This window comes from Ursus americanus, chromosome 6 (genome assembly GCF_024610735.1).
Source record: "Ursus americanus isolate L20-20 chromosome 6, mUrsAme1.1.p, whole genome shotgun sequence".
Taxonomy (NCBI): Eukaryota; Metazoa; Chordata; class Mammalia; order Carnivora; family Ursidae; genus Ursus; species Ursus americanus.
In genome coordinates this window covers 55,437,463-55,454,068 of record NC_142132.1, presented here as the reverse complement: position 1 = coordinate 55,454,068, position 16,606 = coordinate 55,437,463, and the positions used below count along the sequence as shown (strand labels likewise).

The 16,606-nt window shown below is 37.2% G+C and overlaps 1 protein-coding gene across 2 annotated transcripts in view; it reads left to right on the top strand.

Moving 5' to 3' along the window:
• The first annotated feature begins 1,034 nt into the window (after positions 1 to 1,034).
• Positions 1,035 to 16,606, top strand: part of VPS26A (VPS26 retromer complex component A) — a 34,562-nt gene continuing 18,990 nt past the window's right edge. Inside the window, exons 1-2 of one of the 2 annotated variants that reach the window (XM_045783397.2) lie at positions 1,035 to 1,155; positions 6,898 to 7,047. In XM_045783397.2, coding sequence (XP_045639353.1) covers positions 1,153 to 1,155; positions 6,898 to 7,047 — 153 coding nt within the window. In that variant the 5' untranslated portion in view covers positions 1,035 to 1,152. Of the gene's footprint in view, positions 1,156 to 6,897; positions 7,048 to 16,606 lie in introns of those variants that run through there. The other variant, XM_045783398.2, reaches the window with a different exon arrangement.

The following is a 16,606-nucleotide window of genomic DNA, read 5'->3' as shown; positions in this document are numbered from 1 at the left end:
TTTAAGTTTCCAACTGATGTCTTCTTTGACATAGAGGTTTAGAATTATGTTGCTTAGTTACCATAAATTTGTGGATTTTTTTTGTTATCTGTAGTTGAATTTTATTGTGGTTAGAGACCATGCTCTAATTTCAAGCCTTTTAAAATGTTATACTTGCTTTATGGCCCTGTCTCACAAACTTGATTTTGTTTTGTTATGATGGTGTGTTCAGATGATCATTTTTTCTGCTTTGGTCATGTATACACTGTGCTGGTTCAACACTGCTTTTAAAAACCAACACAGCATCCCATTCATCTGGAGGGCCTGTAGACTTAGACCACAATGTCAGGATGCGGTCAGAGCCAGAGTACTGGCTAGCTGCACCACCTGCTTTAGGAAGCCCCCCACCCACCTCACGTACTGGCAGGACAGCACAGCTCAGGTGGCTAGGTCTCAAGCTACCCGTGTACTTTACAAAGCAACGGATGTAGCACTCTCACATTTTTCCCACTGGCGGGCTCTTCAGAGGCTATAGAGCTGGCAAGTTCTCAAAGCCCAGCAGCTCTCAGTGGGAGACGGAGCCGGGCAGAGTTCCAGAAAGATGAAAGAATGCCTCCTCCCTGGATTAAGAGAACATGTATCTTGCGAGGCCTAAGGAAGTAGCGCCTCGGGTAAGAGCGCCCCTTCGCCTCGGCGGCGCAGTAACCCACCCGGAGAGAGAGCCTGCAGAACAAACCCTCCCTCCTTTCTCCTTTCCCAGTTACTCCAACTTTCACAGGGAAGAGGAATTGGCCGTGGCAAAGAAGCCCGTCAGCGAACCGCCCCTCACGTGACAGAAGAGAGGGCGAGGAAGGCCTGAGGAGCCTGCGTCCACTCAGGCCCCTCCCACTTTACGGCATCTCGGTGGCCCCGCCCCCTCAGCTATAGGGTGGAGCACGAGGCCCCGCCTCCAAACTGCCGCCCCTCAAGGGCCAGGCTGGCCAGTGGGGCGGGGCAAGAGGCCGGGAGGGGACTGGAGCAGGGGGAGGAGAGGAAAGGAAGGGAGGGGTCACGTGCGGCCAGCGGCTCGAGGTCACGTGACGGGCGCTGGGGCGGAGGGAATCTGGACTGGGAGTTCTCCTGAGGGAAGAGGAGTGAAGTGGTGGGGACGCGGCGGCGGCGGCGGCGCTGACAATGGTGAGTGCGCGGCGGTCCGCGCGCTCGCCTCCAGCCTTGGCCGCAGAGCGCGGGGCGGAACGGCCAACAGCGGGCTCGGTGTCGCGGGTGGAGCGGAGGGCAACGGCAGGAGGGGGGCAGCGAGCAGGGCGGGGAGCCGGGGTAGGCCTGTCTGGCCGCCGCGGGATCGGGAAAGGGCGGGCGGCGGCGTCGCCTCTTCCCGGTCTCGTAGAGGCCCGAGCACCTGCGGGCGGCGGCGCGCTCTCCTGGCCCTGTCGGAGCCTCTGCCCGCTTTCCTCGACAGGCTGTGGGGGCCCTGGCTGGGTACTCGGACCCCGCCTGTGGGGGGGCTCAGTGCCGCCTCCCCTTCCAAGGTAGCCAGTCCCTCCGCTCCTTCCGGACAGCCTCGCTTCCCTTCAGGTGGAGTGACCCGGGAGTCCCCCAGTTCCGGGCTGGGTGGGGGGGAGGGACTGGGTCACTCTCTTCCAGTGTGTCACGAGATTGATAAACTCCGGGCTTTTGTTTTGTTTTATCTCTGTGTGGTGACATTCGGCGATATCTTGACCCCAGTTCAGCCTTGATGTTGACACTTGTAGAATGGGAGAGAAAAAGGAAAGGACATTAAAGTGGGGACATCTTTAATTCAAAAGACACTGGTTTTGTGCCCGCCAGTTTAAGCTCTGGCTCTCATTTCCTTCCCCAAGCCATTTTCTGGAAACTTAACACTTTGGGCTGTTGAAATGGCCTAGGGAACAGAGAAGGGAGGGAAGTCAGAGTACTCTAACCAGTTAGTGGGAAGCACAGGCGTGGGCACGAGGCGTTTAACTTTGTGTGTGTTGGCCATCTCCTCCAGATTGGATCTTTTTTGGCTCACTTTATGGTATTTGTTTCGTTTAGCAAGCATACGTTGAGCGCCTACTGTGTGCTCTCCTGATACTATCAGCTTTCCCAAAACTCACTGGTTCAGTAAACTGCTTGAGACTTTTGGCTGAAGACGAAGCTAAGTTTATTTTTAAAAAAGTTTTTTAAAATAAATACATTTTAGACTCAGAAGGCGTGTTGATTTGATTAAAATCAGAAAAGTAAAGACAAGCATATTCATTCTTAAACTTGGGGCCTTTTTTCCCCCCATGCAACAAATTATTTAGGCGTACCAAGGGCCACTAGCAAAACTGAAACAGCCCTTGCTCTCTTGTAGCTTACAATCTAGAGGGAGGTAAACATCTATTTGTGTAACTATTTGTTTAACGTGGAAATAACAGTTGTGATAAATCTAACAAGGAAGTTTTGGGAGACCTTGCCTAGTCAGGGAGTTAAGGAAGTCTTCTTTAATTGAATATACTTTGCCAAGAAGACTTAAAAGTCTTTGGCTTATTTTAAAAATTACTTTTAATAAGCTTTTGTACTAGTTTAAGAGCAATTTATTTTCAAGTTACTCGTCAAACATAAACTAAATCGTAAAGCTTTGTAACACTGAAATGGGCATAAATGTAATCTATGCATGAAAATTTGCTGTTTCATTGCTTGTGTAAATTTTGAGAGTCTCCCTTTCCATTCACCTTGAGTTGCATTTTTTTGCATCCACTGGAAGGAGTGAAATTTCTTCAGTGAGGGCTAAAAAGTTTGTTGACTTTTAACATATCCACATGGTATTTGCTGGATGGTGATGTTCAGTACAGGTTTATGAATTATATGAAAAATCTTAAATTAACCTAAAGGTTATATGAGGGTTAGGCCGCAAGTAGAAAACTGTAAAAACAATGCCATAATCTTTTAATAGTCATATATATTGCAGTCTAGTTATTTAAAGGCTTCCTGAGTTTTAACTTTTATATTATTGTCTAATATTGATCCTGAAAATCTCATTCTGAATGCTCACTTGAAGATGTCTTCGCCAGAACTGAGTAGTCTTTCGCTTCAAAATGTCTCTTCTGTAATTTCAGCAAAAGTCTGTCTAACCTTCTTTACAGTTTTCATTCCCTCTCCATCTGCTAGTCTTCACCATCCTGTCAATTATGTATTTTGTTTCCTTTTTACATATCAGGAGAATGATTATAATTTGTGAATAATTTAAAAAAAGATTTTAATTTTATGACTTTTGTTTGAAATGACAGAAGATGCACATCTTGCAATAAAAACTTCAAAAGCAAGACTTTGGGTAGAGAAATCTTTTTCTTTCAACTCCTTTTAAAAGGAAAACAAAAAAGACAAACTTCTAGGGGTGCCTGGGTGGCTCAGTTGTTAAGTGTCTGCCTTCGGCTCAGGGTGTGATCCCAGAGTCCTGGGATCGAGCCCCACATCAGGCTCCTCTGCTAGGAGCCTGCTTCTTCCTCTCCCACTCCCCCTGCTTGTGTTCCCTCTCTCGCTGGCTGTCTCTCTCTGTCAAATAAATAAATAAAATCTTAAAAAAAAAAAAAAAAGGACAGACTTTTTTCTCAGATAATTTTTCTCTTTGTCATATGCTTTTAAATGTAAGACATCAACAGTTTTCTGGAGGCTTTTAGTAAGACTAGTTCATTTTTGATGTGTCCTAGTGTGAAAAACTGGGTGTTAACCTAGTGCTGAATTCTCTCTCAGCCTTGTTAAGGTACCGTAGCTTATTACTCAACCTATTGTGCATGTGCTGTAACTAGACTTTCAAAAATACCTTCTGATCTCTCCCCATCTTAGTGTTTTGATTGTGTTGAAAAGTAAGTCTGCTTTTTAAATTTTTAGTTATGAAATGCTTCATGCATACAGAAAGTAATAGAGGATAACATAGCTTTCATGTATTTTTAATGCCTAGGAATTTTTCCTTCTTATCTATGGTGTCAAAATAAGACTGTGTAATTATAATTATGTTATTGGTTAATTGTGAGATTTTATAAGACTTCAGTCTCTTTTACACCACTTTAATTAGTGGCAATTTTGATTTTGTTATTTTTGATTACTTGATCTTTTAATATCAGCTTTCAAATCCCAAGTTCAGCTCTGTGTGTTAAGTATCCATATGTGGAAAAAGTTACCATAATATTTCCTTTTATCCGTAAAACAATTTTTATAGTTTTCAAATCTTATTTTTCCCAGAAGCAGCTCTGGGATGTATGAAGGGGGAATGAGAAAATTAAATTTTATTTTCTTGCTTCTATTTTATATCTTAAATGAGGCTGTTGTCTTCAACCCTTTCAGAATTGCTCTTCCCATAGCAACTCCCCCCGCCCCCCCAACGTGGCTGGCTCTGTAGTTTAGTTGAGAATTAGTAAATATCAGCAGCCTGATTTTGAGCTGCTGTCCATTCTCATGCCTGTAGCCCTTAGGAAAAAATACACCATTTTGAGCAAGTTTTGAGTGTAAAACTTGGAGTATGAAAGCTAACTGGGAAGGGGCATTGCATGTGATCTATCATTGATGTTTTTCATTCTAAGTTCAGAATAGTTTTCTGATTAAAATTAATTTTCTGGTTAAAATTGACTTTGTTATTCATAATATTGCCAGAAAAGATTAAAACATTGTTGAAAGGAAAAAATGCTGTTTGTGTCTTTGTAGTATGTCAAAAGTACAAATCTGGCAATTCTCTGAGTTGATTTCTTGAAATTATAATCTTTTTGTTATTATAGGATTAATAATAACAAAAAAGCAAGCCCAGAATTAAGGAAAACACTGTCTCCTTTGATCATGGTATCACCCTGTGACCTGCAGAGTTTTAAGAGGATCATTAGCCTGCTTGCTGTTACTCTGCCACCTGAGGACAGAACTGAGGCCTGATGCAAGTTTCTTGCTCTAGACTTAGCTACTGCACCAAAGCTAACTTCCTGGGGGAGGTCTTGTCTTTCCGAATATTCCAGATTTAACTCACTTCTTTTGTGTATCCATTTGTTTTTTTATTATCAGGACAGTATGTGTTTTATTCAAAATTAATTTAACATTCAATAGGTATTTGAATGCTTTCTACTAAATGCCACACCCTACCGTAGCTACTATGTCTTAAGTGATGAGCAAAGGATAAACTGTCTGTTCTCAGGGAGTTTACAGTTCAGTCAGGGATTCACGTGTTGAATAAGCACACGTTATAACAAATAATGAAGTAATAAAACTACACGGTGTTGTGAGGCCTAAATTTGGTGACTCTAGTTTCAGTTTAGGAAGGTATGGGAGGCCTCTTTATGGCAATGAGTCAGACTGAGACTCAGAGGCTGAATTAGTTAGGTTAAGGATACTTGGTCTAGGACAAGAAGGGACCTGGCGAATTTGATTAACTTGGATAAATAACTTGAAGCTGGTGTGGCTGGAGAGATGGATAGAACTAGATATATGTAGGCTATGTTAGGGAATACAGTGTGTGTGTGTGCGCATGCGTGTGTTTAAAATAACATTTCATTGAAGTACAGAAAAGTGCACAAATTAAGTGTATAGCTTGATATATTTTCACAAAGTGAGCAAATCTGTGTGTGAAGTGCTCAGATAAAAACAACAACATAATTAGCACCCCAGAAACTCCCTCTATGCTTTCTTCTAACCACTTCCTGACTTCTGATGCTATACTGTACATTATGTGTTTTTGGCTTTTTAATAAACGGAATTATATAGTATGTGTGAAAGTTATCCTTGTGTATAGTTGTGTCTTATTCCTTTGCCTACTGTATGAATGTAGAATGAAATTTATGTGTCCATTCTTTTGTTGATGGATATTTGGATTGTTTCCTATTTGGGGCTTTATGAACAATGATATTATTAACATTTTTATATTTTTTCCCTGGTTCATGTGTGTAAGAGTTTCTCTTTAGGGTAGATATCTAAGGGTATAATTGCTGGGTCATGGGATATGTGTATCTTTAGCCTGACCAACTGTTTTGTAAAGTAGTTGTTCCAATTTATACTCTTAACAGCCCACTGAAGGAATTTAAACAGAAAATGATCAGGTTTATGTTTTTAAGAGATTACTATGGTTGTGTAGGGGAGACTAAGAAGGGATGTAGGATGACAGCGTAGAAGACTGTTGACGTAAATTTTAAAAAAGGCTAGAAGACTAGCTTGCTTTAGTGACGAAAATGATCTACAACTGTATCTGATATTGGAATTACTAATGGATTCCATATTATTACCAACTAGTGTATTGGCATTCATAAACAGTTCATCTTTGTCCCTTATATTTCTGTCATATTCAGGATTTACATAACAAGGCTTACACATTTTCTTTGGAAAAATTCACAGAAATTTAGTCCCCTCCATTAGAGCCAGTTTTATTCCAAAGGTTTATACAATGTAACACATCCTGTTCAGACCTATCTAGCAGTACATTTTAAAGTAAATATACATTGTAATAATTCATTTGGATTTGTACACATAATTTGGATTGTATGAGTTCTGCATATGACATAACAACATAGAAGTATAACTAAAGGTAACTTTTCAAATCCAGGTGTTAAGAATTAATTTTCTAGGTTTCTGGTATATGGTAGTAATTGATTATATATAGTGGTTACCTATGGAAATGATTGAAATTATAGCATGTTTAAATTTTAGTTTTCTTTTTGTCTTTTAAAAAACTGTGGTAAAAAACATACAATATGAATTTGTCCTCTTAAATTTTAATGTACAGTACAGTATTAGCTGTATGTACATTGTTATGCTAAATTTGTTTAGTTTTGATGTAGAATTTGATATAAGTTCTTATTTCGATGTTGTACTTGCAGATTTGCATACTAACTAGGTCAGAGATCATTAGATTTGAATTACAAAATGTAATTACAAAACATAATTATGAGCATTTTCCTTTTATTTCAGAGTTTTCTTGGAGGCTTTTTTGGACCCATTTGTGAGATCGATGTTGTCCTTAATGATGGGGAAACCAGGAAAATGGCCGAAATGAAGACTGAAGATGGCAAAGTAGAAAAACATTATCTTTTCTATGATGGAGAATCTGTTTCAGGAAAGGTAATTCTTTCATTTGTAAGAAATACCTAGTTGTAGGAGATTAGAATTAGTCATCAAAGTTGTCTGTACTGTTTCTAAATTTGAATGACTTTGTTAGAGATGGGAAGTTTTTTTAGAAGGTCACCTAAAATCCTTGATTCTTTAGAGCATTTACAGGAAAGATTCTTAAACTGGAAGGGTTACAGGGGCAGAATCTCAAGTTGCAAGCAGAATTTTGTGTTTGTGACTATGTGTCTGTTTTGCTTCACTTTCTTCAGTGGGGCTACGATCCACTCAGTTTGTTTCTCCTTTTACATTAAATTGAGTTACAGAGATCGGAGTTAACTCTTTAGTATACCTTTAAATGTTTCTTTCTCATTCTTGATAGCTTATATGTCTGTGCTATTATCATTGTGTCTGTTGATCTCATTTCTTGGCACTCTGTAAAGGGCTTAATGTACATTTGGAATGTATCTGTGTATGGTCAGGTACATTTTGTGAGCCCTTCTGTAAAGTTTTGCTTTTCCCCCTTTCCTTATCAAGTGATGTATAAAAGTAATCTTGCACCTTAGCAAATATGATTAATACTCATTAATCATAATTTTTTTTTTTTAAGTAGGCTCCAAGCCAAACATAGGGCTTGAACTCATGACCCTGACTGAGATTAAGAGTCCAGTGCTCTAGGGGTGCCTGGGTGGCTCAGTTGGTTGGGCATCTGACTCTTGATCCCAGCTCAGGTCTTGATCTAGGGGTGGTGAGTTTAAGTCTGGCGTTGGGCCAGGCATGGAGCCCACTTTAAAAAAGAAAAAGTCATGTGCCCTACTGACTGAGCCAGCCAGGTGCCCCTTTTTTGTTTTTAAGTCTTGTAGGAAACAGTCATTGTCTGGTTTAAAGTGATCTTATGTCATCTGGGCTAGTTAGGAGTTCATGGCTGATGTTTATAGGACAAATAAAGGAAGATGGGAATAAAAGGGGAGTAAAGGGAATAAAAGCTACTTCAGTGTGGTTTATAGAAAATAGTGTGCCTTCAGAATTGCTAGAGGTCATATGTAGTCCTAATCAATAACTATAGATTACATTTTAAAAAATTATAAATCTTTTATAGGTAAGTATTTTCTGTTGCTCAAAAGATAACTATCTGTAACCTGATTATTTATTGACCTGAGATTTTTTCATTTTTAACCTTTTATTGTAAAATAAAACACATATTGAAAACCACAAAACAAATAAATAATCATAAGGCATGTTTTCTTGTAATCACTATGCAAGTCAAGAAGGAAAACTTTGCCAGCTACCCCTGTGTCTGATCCCAAACATAGCCTCTTCCTCTCAAAAGAAACTGCTATGCTGACTTTTATAATCATAAAATTCCTTGTGTTTCTTAATTGTTTAGTCTTGCTCCCTTAAAAAGATTAATATGGCTTTTAAATCTCTCTTAATCTCAGATTCCCTCTTCATGCCTTTCTTTTCTTATACTTTGAAGAACCTGGGACACTTGAATTATAGAGTTCTCTGTGATTGCATACTTATGATACAGTTGTTGCCTGTAAATTGATAGCTGGATCTAGAAGCTTAATCAGAGTCAACTTCAATTCTTTTGGCAAGAGTATATGTGGCGGTGTGTTTTTTTATCGGGGGGTACATGATATTTGGTTTTCTCTTTTTTGCAAGTGTTGTAACTGCTGTTAATATTGATTCCTGGCATAACTTTAGAATAGGTTATTAAATAGGTAACTTATGAGTAATTTGAAAAGAAAGCTTAAGAGAAAGAGAAGAAAACAAGCATTGGTTATCTGTGACCCCTCATGTTCACTAAGAACAAGTCTAGGCTTTCTGAAATATCTGAGTATAATAAAAAGATCATTGGGTTAGAGTTGGAAGATCTAGTCTTGACTTTACCACTGTCTTGGTAGGTAGCTCTCGGCAGTCATTTAACTTTCTGGATCTCACTTTAAAATTAAGAAGTTGGACTGAATAATTGGTTTCCAGACTTGGTTTTGCATGATAGTGTCTCTGCATAAAAATCCTTCATACCTTAGATATAATTTTGAAGTTCTGAGAGTCTGACATCCCAACCAAAGCAAGAATAAATTCCTTTTATGATATTCTTGACATGTGAATTTCTGTCTGCGCACTTTTTTTCCAGGTCTTTTTTTTTAAGAATTATTTTTTTAGATCAGTTTTAGGTTTATAACAAAATTGAAAGGGAAGTACAGGTATTTCCTATATGCCTCCTTCCCCTACACAAGCATAGCCTCTCCCATTATCGACGTCATTCGCCAGAATGGCCCAGTTTTTACCAAGTGTGAACCTAGAATGGACACATCATAATCACCCAGTTCATAGTTTACTGGAGGGTTCATTCACTCTTGGTGTTGTTATTCTGTGGGTTTGGATGAATGTGTGACATATGTCCATCATTATAGTATCATAGAGTATTTTCATTACCCTAAAAATCCTCTTTGTTCTGCCGATTCATCTCTCCCATCTTGCCTGCCAAACCACTGACTTTTATATTGTTTCCATAGTTTTGCTTTTTGCGGAATGTCATGTAGTTGGAATCATACAGTATCTAGCCTCTTCATATTGGCTTCTTTCACTTAGAAATATACATTTAAGGTTCAGCTGTGTCTTTACAGGTTTATAGCTCATTAGAGTTGAGTAATATTCCATTATCAGGATGTACCACAGTTTATTTGTCCATTCACCTACTGAAGAACATCTTGGTTGCTTCCAAGTTTTGGCAATTACGGATGAAGCTGCTATAAACGTCTTTGTGCAGGTTTTTGTATAGGCATAAATTTTCAACCCATTTGGATGAATACCTAGGAGTGTGCTTGCTGGATTGTATGGTAAGCCTATCTTCAGCTCTGTAAGAAACTGCCAGACTGTCTTCTGGTGTATTGCTGCTATTTGGCATTCCTTCAGCAGTGAATGAGAGTTCCTGTTCCTCCACATCCTTGCCAACATTTGGTGTTGTCAATGTTCTGGATTTGGTCCATTTTAATAGGTGTATAGTTGATAATACGTTGAACATCTTTTCTATGTTTATTTGCCAAGTGTATATCTTCTTTAGTGAGGTGCCTGTTCAGATCTTCTGCCTACTTTTCAATTGGATTGTTTGTTTTTTTGTTGGGTTTTAAGAGTTCTTTGTATGTTTTGGATAACTGTCCTTTACTAGATGTGTCTTCTTCAAAAATTTCTCTTAGTCTATGGCTTTTCTTCTTATGGTTTCATTCTCTTGGTTGTTACATGGTATTAATTTTTATTTTCCTGACGTCCATTGAAGTTGAGCAGCCTTTCATAGACTTATTGGTCATTTGATCTCTGTTATGAAGTGCCTATTCAAGTTTTTGGGTTTTTCTACTCAGTTTTTCTACTCAATTGACTTTTGTTCTTACTGATGTGTAATATTTTGTGTGTGTGTTCTTGATAAGGGGCTTTTATGCTTCTCAATGTAGAGTCCTTTGTATATGTGTTGTAAATATTTTCTCTCACTTTCTGCTGTGACTTTTCACTATATTACTAGTGTCTTTTGTTAAATAGTTCTTAATTTTAATACATGATAAATGCTGTGTTTCCTTTTTGTTAGTGTGTTTTGTATCCTTTTAAGAAATCTTTGCCTACCTTATGGGCACGAAGATATTCTCTTGTTCTTTCTCCTGTAAATTTTTTTATTTTATACTTCACATTTAGATCCTCAGTTTGCTTGGAGTTGCTTTTGTCTTTGCGACCTAGGAGTTAAGCCTAGTTTTTTTTTTTACTCCCTTCTGGCTATCTCACTAACAGAGCATTTATCCTTTCCTTCACTGCACTGCAATATCACTGTTGTCATAAACGGAGGTTGTGTGGTTTTTTTTCAACCTCTCTGTTCTGTTCCATTGGTGTATTTGCAACATTTATTTTCTTTTCTTTAAAAAAAAAATAGCCTATTGAGTATAATTCATATACCAAGAAATTCAGACTATTAAAAATACAAGTCAGTGTTTTTATTATATTTGCGGAATTATACAGCTGTCACCAGTAATTCCGTAACATTTTCATCACCCCAAAAGAAACACCATACCATTAGCATTCACTTCCTTAGTGCCATAGACTGAATATTTATGCCCTCATAAAATTTATGTGTTGAAACCTAATCCTCAGTATGTTGGTATTTGGAGATGGGACCTTTGGGATATGATTAGGTCATGAGGATAGAGTCCTCATGAATGGGATTAGTGCTCTTATATCCCTTATATCTTCAGCCTTGTAAGAGCACAGTGAAAAGATAGTCCATCTGTGAACAGAAAGAGAGCTCTCACCAAATCTCCTGGCACATTGATCTTCAACTTCCTGGCCTCCTGAACTGTGAGCAATAAATTTCTGTTGTTTATAAGCCACCCTGTCTGCAGTATTTTGTGACAGCAGCCTGAATGAACTGAGACACCTAGCAACCACTAATCTACAAATCTGATTCTTTCTCTAAGGATTGGTCTATTCTGGACATTTTATATAAATGGAATCCTACAATATATAGCCTTTTATGCCTGGCTCCTTTCACTTAGTGTGATGCTTTAAAGGTTCATTCCTTTTTAAAAAATTGGTAAAAAATATGTATAATAAAATTTGCCATTTTAACCATTTTTAGGTGTACAATTCAGTGGCATTAATTACATTCACAGGGTTTTACAACCACCACCACTATTTCCAAAATTTGTTCATCACCCCACACAGAAACTTTGTACCTGTTAAATAATGCCCATTTCCTTTTTCTCCCAGTCCCTGGGTACCTCTGGTCCACTTTGTTTTTCTGTAAATTTGACTGTTCTAGTTATTTCTTAAAGGTGGTCATATAATATTTGTCCTTTTGTGTCTAACTTATTTCCTTTAGCATAATGTTTTCAAGGTTTGTTCATGTAGTATGTCTCAAACCATCATTTTTTATGATTAACTAATATTCCAATACATATCCATGTGGAATATGGATATACCACATTTCCTTTATCTGTTCATCAGTTGCAGGCAGTTGGGTTTCTACTTTTTGACTATTAAGAAGACATTTGTGCACAGGTTTTTGTGTGAATATGTGTTTTCATTTCTCTTGGGTGTATATGTAGGAGTGGAATTGCTGGGTCACATGTTAACTTTGTGTTTAACTTTTAGAGGAACTGCCAGTCTTTTCCAAAGCAGCTGCACTGTTTTACATTCTTTCCAGCAATGTATGTGGGTTCCAGTTTCTCCAGTTTCTTGGCAGCACTTAATATTGTCTATATTTTTTATTATGGCCATTTTAGTGGATATGAAGTGGTATCTCATTGTGGTTTTGGTTTGCATTTCCTTAATGACTAATACTGAGCATCTTTTCACATGCTGATTGCTGAAGAAGTCTTTGGAGAAAAGTCTGTTCATATACTTTCACGTTTTTTTATTTGGTTGTCTTTTTATTGTGAGTTGGAAGAGTTCTTTCTATGTGCTTGATGCAAGTCCATTATCAGTATATTTCACAAATATTTTCTTCTGTTCTCTGAACTGTCTCCTTCCTTCCTTCCTTCCTTCCTTCCTTCCTTCCTTCCTTCCTTCCTTCCTTCTTGTCTTCACTTTCTTTATGGTCTCTTTGAAGCACTAAAGTTTTAAATTTTGATTAAGTCCCAATTTATCTATTTTTTTGTTTGGTTGCTCATGCATTGGTGTTATCTTAAGAAACCATTGTCCATCCAAAGCAGTGAAGATTTACTCCCCTGTTTTCTTCTGAGAATTTTGTAATTGTACCTCTTACATTTAGGTCTTTGATCCATTTCAAGTTAATATTTGTATATGGTGTGAGGTAGGGATCCGGCTTTATTCTTTTGTATGTTGATATTCAGTTGTGCCAGCACTATTGTTAAAAAGAATATTCATTCCCCATTGAATTGTTTGGGGACTGTTGGGGACTCTTGTAGCATATACTTTTTAAAGTTAAAATTAATTGCTGTTTAAAGTTTTTTGGAGAGTTTTGGAATAATTTCTTTCTTTCTTTTTTTTTTTTTTTTAAAGATTTATTCATTTGAGAGAGAGCGTGAGCAATGAGTGGGGATGGGGGGCAAAGGGAGAGGGAGAAGCAGACTCTCCCCTGAGCAGGGAGCCCAATGCAGGGCTTAATCCTGGGACCCTGGGATCATGACCTGAGCTGAAGGCAGACACTTAACCGACTGAGCCACTCAGGTGTCCCATTTTTGAAGCATTTCTTAAGACGAGTGGGACTATGTTGATTATTACAAGATAAATAGAGAAATTCTTAAAAGGTACTTACTCAGATTTTTTTTAATCCTTGTGTAGAATATTTACTGCTTTGGTTCATGTTCAAGTGACAATTCTTTCTTAAGTCTAGAACAGTTGGACTGTATCCTAATTTTTTTATGCTTTAAGAATATATTTGAGCTAGGTTTCCTATTTTTGAAATATAGCTTGTATCAGTATACCTTCTGGATAATTTTGAGAGAGTCTTACTGATTGCGTGTTTAATTAGTGAGGCACAATAACTGTGAAAAATTTGATAGCAATTTGGGTATATTTGTGGTGGGTTCATAAGGTGTAATTCCTTAAGGTTCTTTTAGATTGATCAGTTATAAGTAAATTGTCTTGAAGTGGTGGTGCTGGTGCCAAGCCACCTGTAGTGAACTCTGTATTCCTTGTTACAAAAGTGAACAAAGGCATATGTTTATTCTGAGATTGTAGGGCTTTACAGGTTAATTGTTTAAACAAAGAATATTGTTGCAGTATCTTTCATCAACATGAATATGGACCACATTCTTCTGGCAGCAGTTGGAAATTAATTTTGGATAACCACAATATCCAGCAACAATAAAGTGCAGATACCTTGGTAATTCACTGTAAGATACTATAAATGGTGTATATACATTGATAGATATTTGTCTTTTTTTTTTTTTTTTTAAAGATTTTATTTATTCATTTGCCAGAGATAGAGACAGCCAGCGAGAGAGGGAACACAAGCAGGGGGAGTGGGAGAGGAAGAAGCAGGCTCCTAGTGGAGAAGCCCGATATGGGGCTCGATCCCAGAACTCTGGGATCACGCCCTGAGCCGAAGGCAGACGCTTAACTGCTGTGCCACCCAGGTGCCCCATGATAGATATTTGTCTTAAATGCAGGGTAGATGAATTTTATTCCTTAAACAGCTCCTGAAGACGGCATTATTTGAGACATCTACAGAATATTATATGCTGAAGAATGAGCTTTGAGATTGGCTTGTTAGAGCAGTGAATATATTTTATATATAGTTTCCTATGTTTTCATGGCCTTTTAAACAGGTATACATAGTCTCACATTTCTCAAATTATTTATTAATAGCAAAGGGAAAAAATAGTAAGTTTAAATTGGAGAAACCTGGTAGCTCACCTTGACTAAGTGATCAAAGTTAAAATTACCACTTGGCATGATGTACTTCCTAATAAGATACACTGAGGAGGACACAACTTCATTTCTGTGGTATTCTTGGCAAGAATGCATAAGCTGAGTCTAACTGTGATAAAACATCAAACAAACCCAAATTGAGGGTTGTTCTACAAAATAAGTGACCTGTATTCTTAAAAAACATCAAAGTCAAGAAAGGCAATAACTGGGAGCGCCTGGGTGGCTCAGTTGGTTAAGCATCCGATTCTTGACTTTGGCTCAAGTCATGATCTTTGGGTCCTGAGATTCAGGATTTAGCTCCCTGGCAGGCCCCATGGCAGGCTCTGTGCTGAGCCTAGAGCCTGCTTGAGATTCTCTCCCTCTGCCCCTCCCCACCTGCTTGCGTATGCACTCTCAAAAAAAAAAGAAAGGCAATGACTGAGGAATGTTTGAGATCAAAGGAGACTAAAGAGACATAACTATATGTAATGTGATCCTGGATTGGAGCCTGGATAGGAGGAAAAATGGTGTAAAGTACATTATTGGGATAGTTGTTGGGATTTGAATATAAACTATGGAGTTTTAGGTTTCCTGATTTTGATAATTGCACTGCGATTAAGAGATTATTTTCTTATGGAACACATGAAGTGTTCATGGGTAGAGGAGCACGATGTCTCCAATTTACTCGCAACTGTGGAAAAAAAAGTTGTATATGTATGCATGCATGTCTATATATAAAGAAAAAAGATGATAAATCATATGGGACAAAATATAAACACAATCTGAATAAAGGATATGTGGGATTTTCTTGTGCTGTTCATGAAACTATAAGTTTGAAATTATAATAAAAGTTACGAAAGTATAACGGTATTAAAGTTCTTTAACTTAAGTTCACAATCATAGTTTCACTTATATTTCTATGTTCCCTTGCAGAACAGTTTTTAAATAAAAATGCTTCATTATGCCTTCCAACTCGATCCTTCAGATTCTAGAATATCTTGCTTTAGGCTTAAAAGCAACTGTGTTTTGACATCAGTGGGAGACTAAGGACAATTTCAGAGTTTAGGCAATTTGATAGAAAAATGGAATAGTTTTAAATTTCTATCTTAATAGTATGGTTTCAAAGTGTTTTTTGAAGAACTGCAAATTTAAAAATGTCAGACACAGCCATGTTCCAATGAAAATATTCCCCAAATCTGTTGCCAAATAGACATTTTAAAAAGCGTTCTGTTTTTATGTGCTTTATTAGTGTAAATTAGAGAATAGCTGTAATTACTGCCTGACTTGTGAAATAATTGGGAGTTAGGCTTGTATTATTTGTGGTTCAAACCTAAAATTCTACTTGTTATTGTATGTGAAGCCTCTAAGTATACTTTTTTTTTCCTTTAAAATGGGTATTTTTCTGAATTTGAAAGTATTATTTGCCTATTATAAAAAAAAAACAACCAAACCTTTGAAAACTACAAAGAAGAAAACAAAATTACTCATAATTATACATCCCAGAAGTAACTGCTTTAAGAGTATTTCTTTTGTGTAATTTAAAAAAATGTAATTGGCATTATGCTTGTATACAATTTGACCATGCTTTCTTCATGTAACATATCATGCACATCTTCCCACATCATTAAAAATTCTTTGATCTTATTATTTTTAAACTTTAATAATATTCCATTATATGATGTACCTACCACAATTTATTTAATTATTTACTTCTTTCTCTGAGATATTAATTTGGAAGGCAAGTAACTAACTCATTCTGGAAGATATAGAAAAGTGAATATTTTAGTTAATATAGTTTACAAACAGAAGTAATTGGATTTCTGTTTTTATTGGCACTTGATTACTGTTACCTTTTGAGAAGCATTATTTAAAAAAGCTTTTAAGAGTCATGTTAACATTATTTCTTATAGTAAAGAATAAATCTGGAAGTATGCTTTTTTGTATGTTAGCTAATCTTAAACATTTGGAAAAATTTTTTAATATGTATGTACTTTATAGATATTTTGTCAAATTAAAAAATTTATAAAATTAAAATTTACAAAATTAAGGCTTCCATTTGGCAGATGTGAATTTAGGATTTCAAGGTTATATATTTTACTTCAAAAATATGTAAGATAAATCATATTCAAAATTTCAATCTTTAGACATTCTGTTTTTAGAGTGAGTAGCAGATTCAGGGGAATAAACATTGCTTTTAAGGTTAAGAATTATT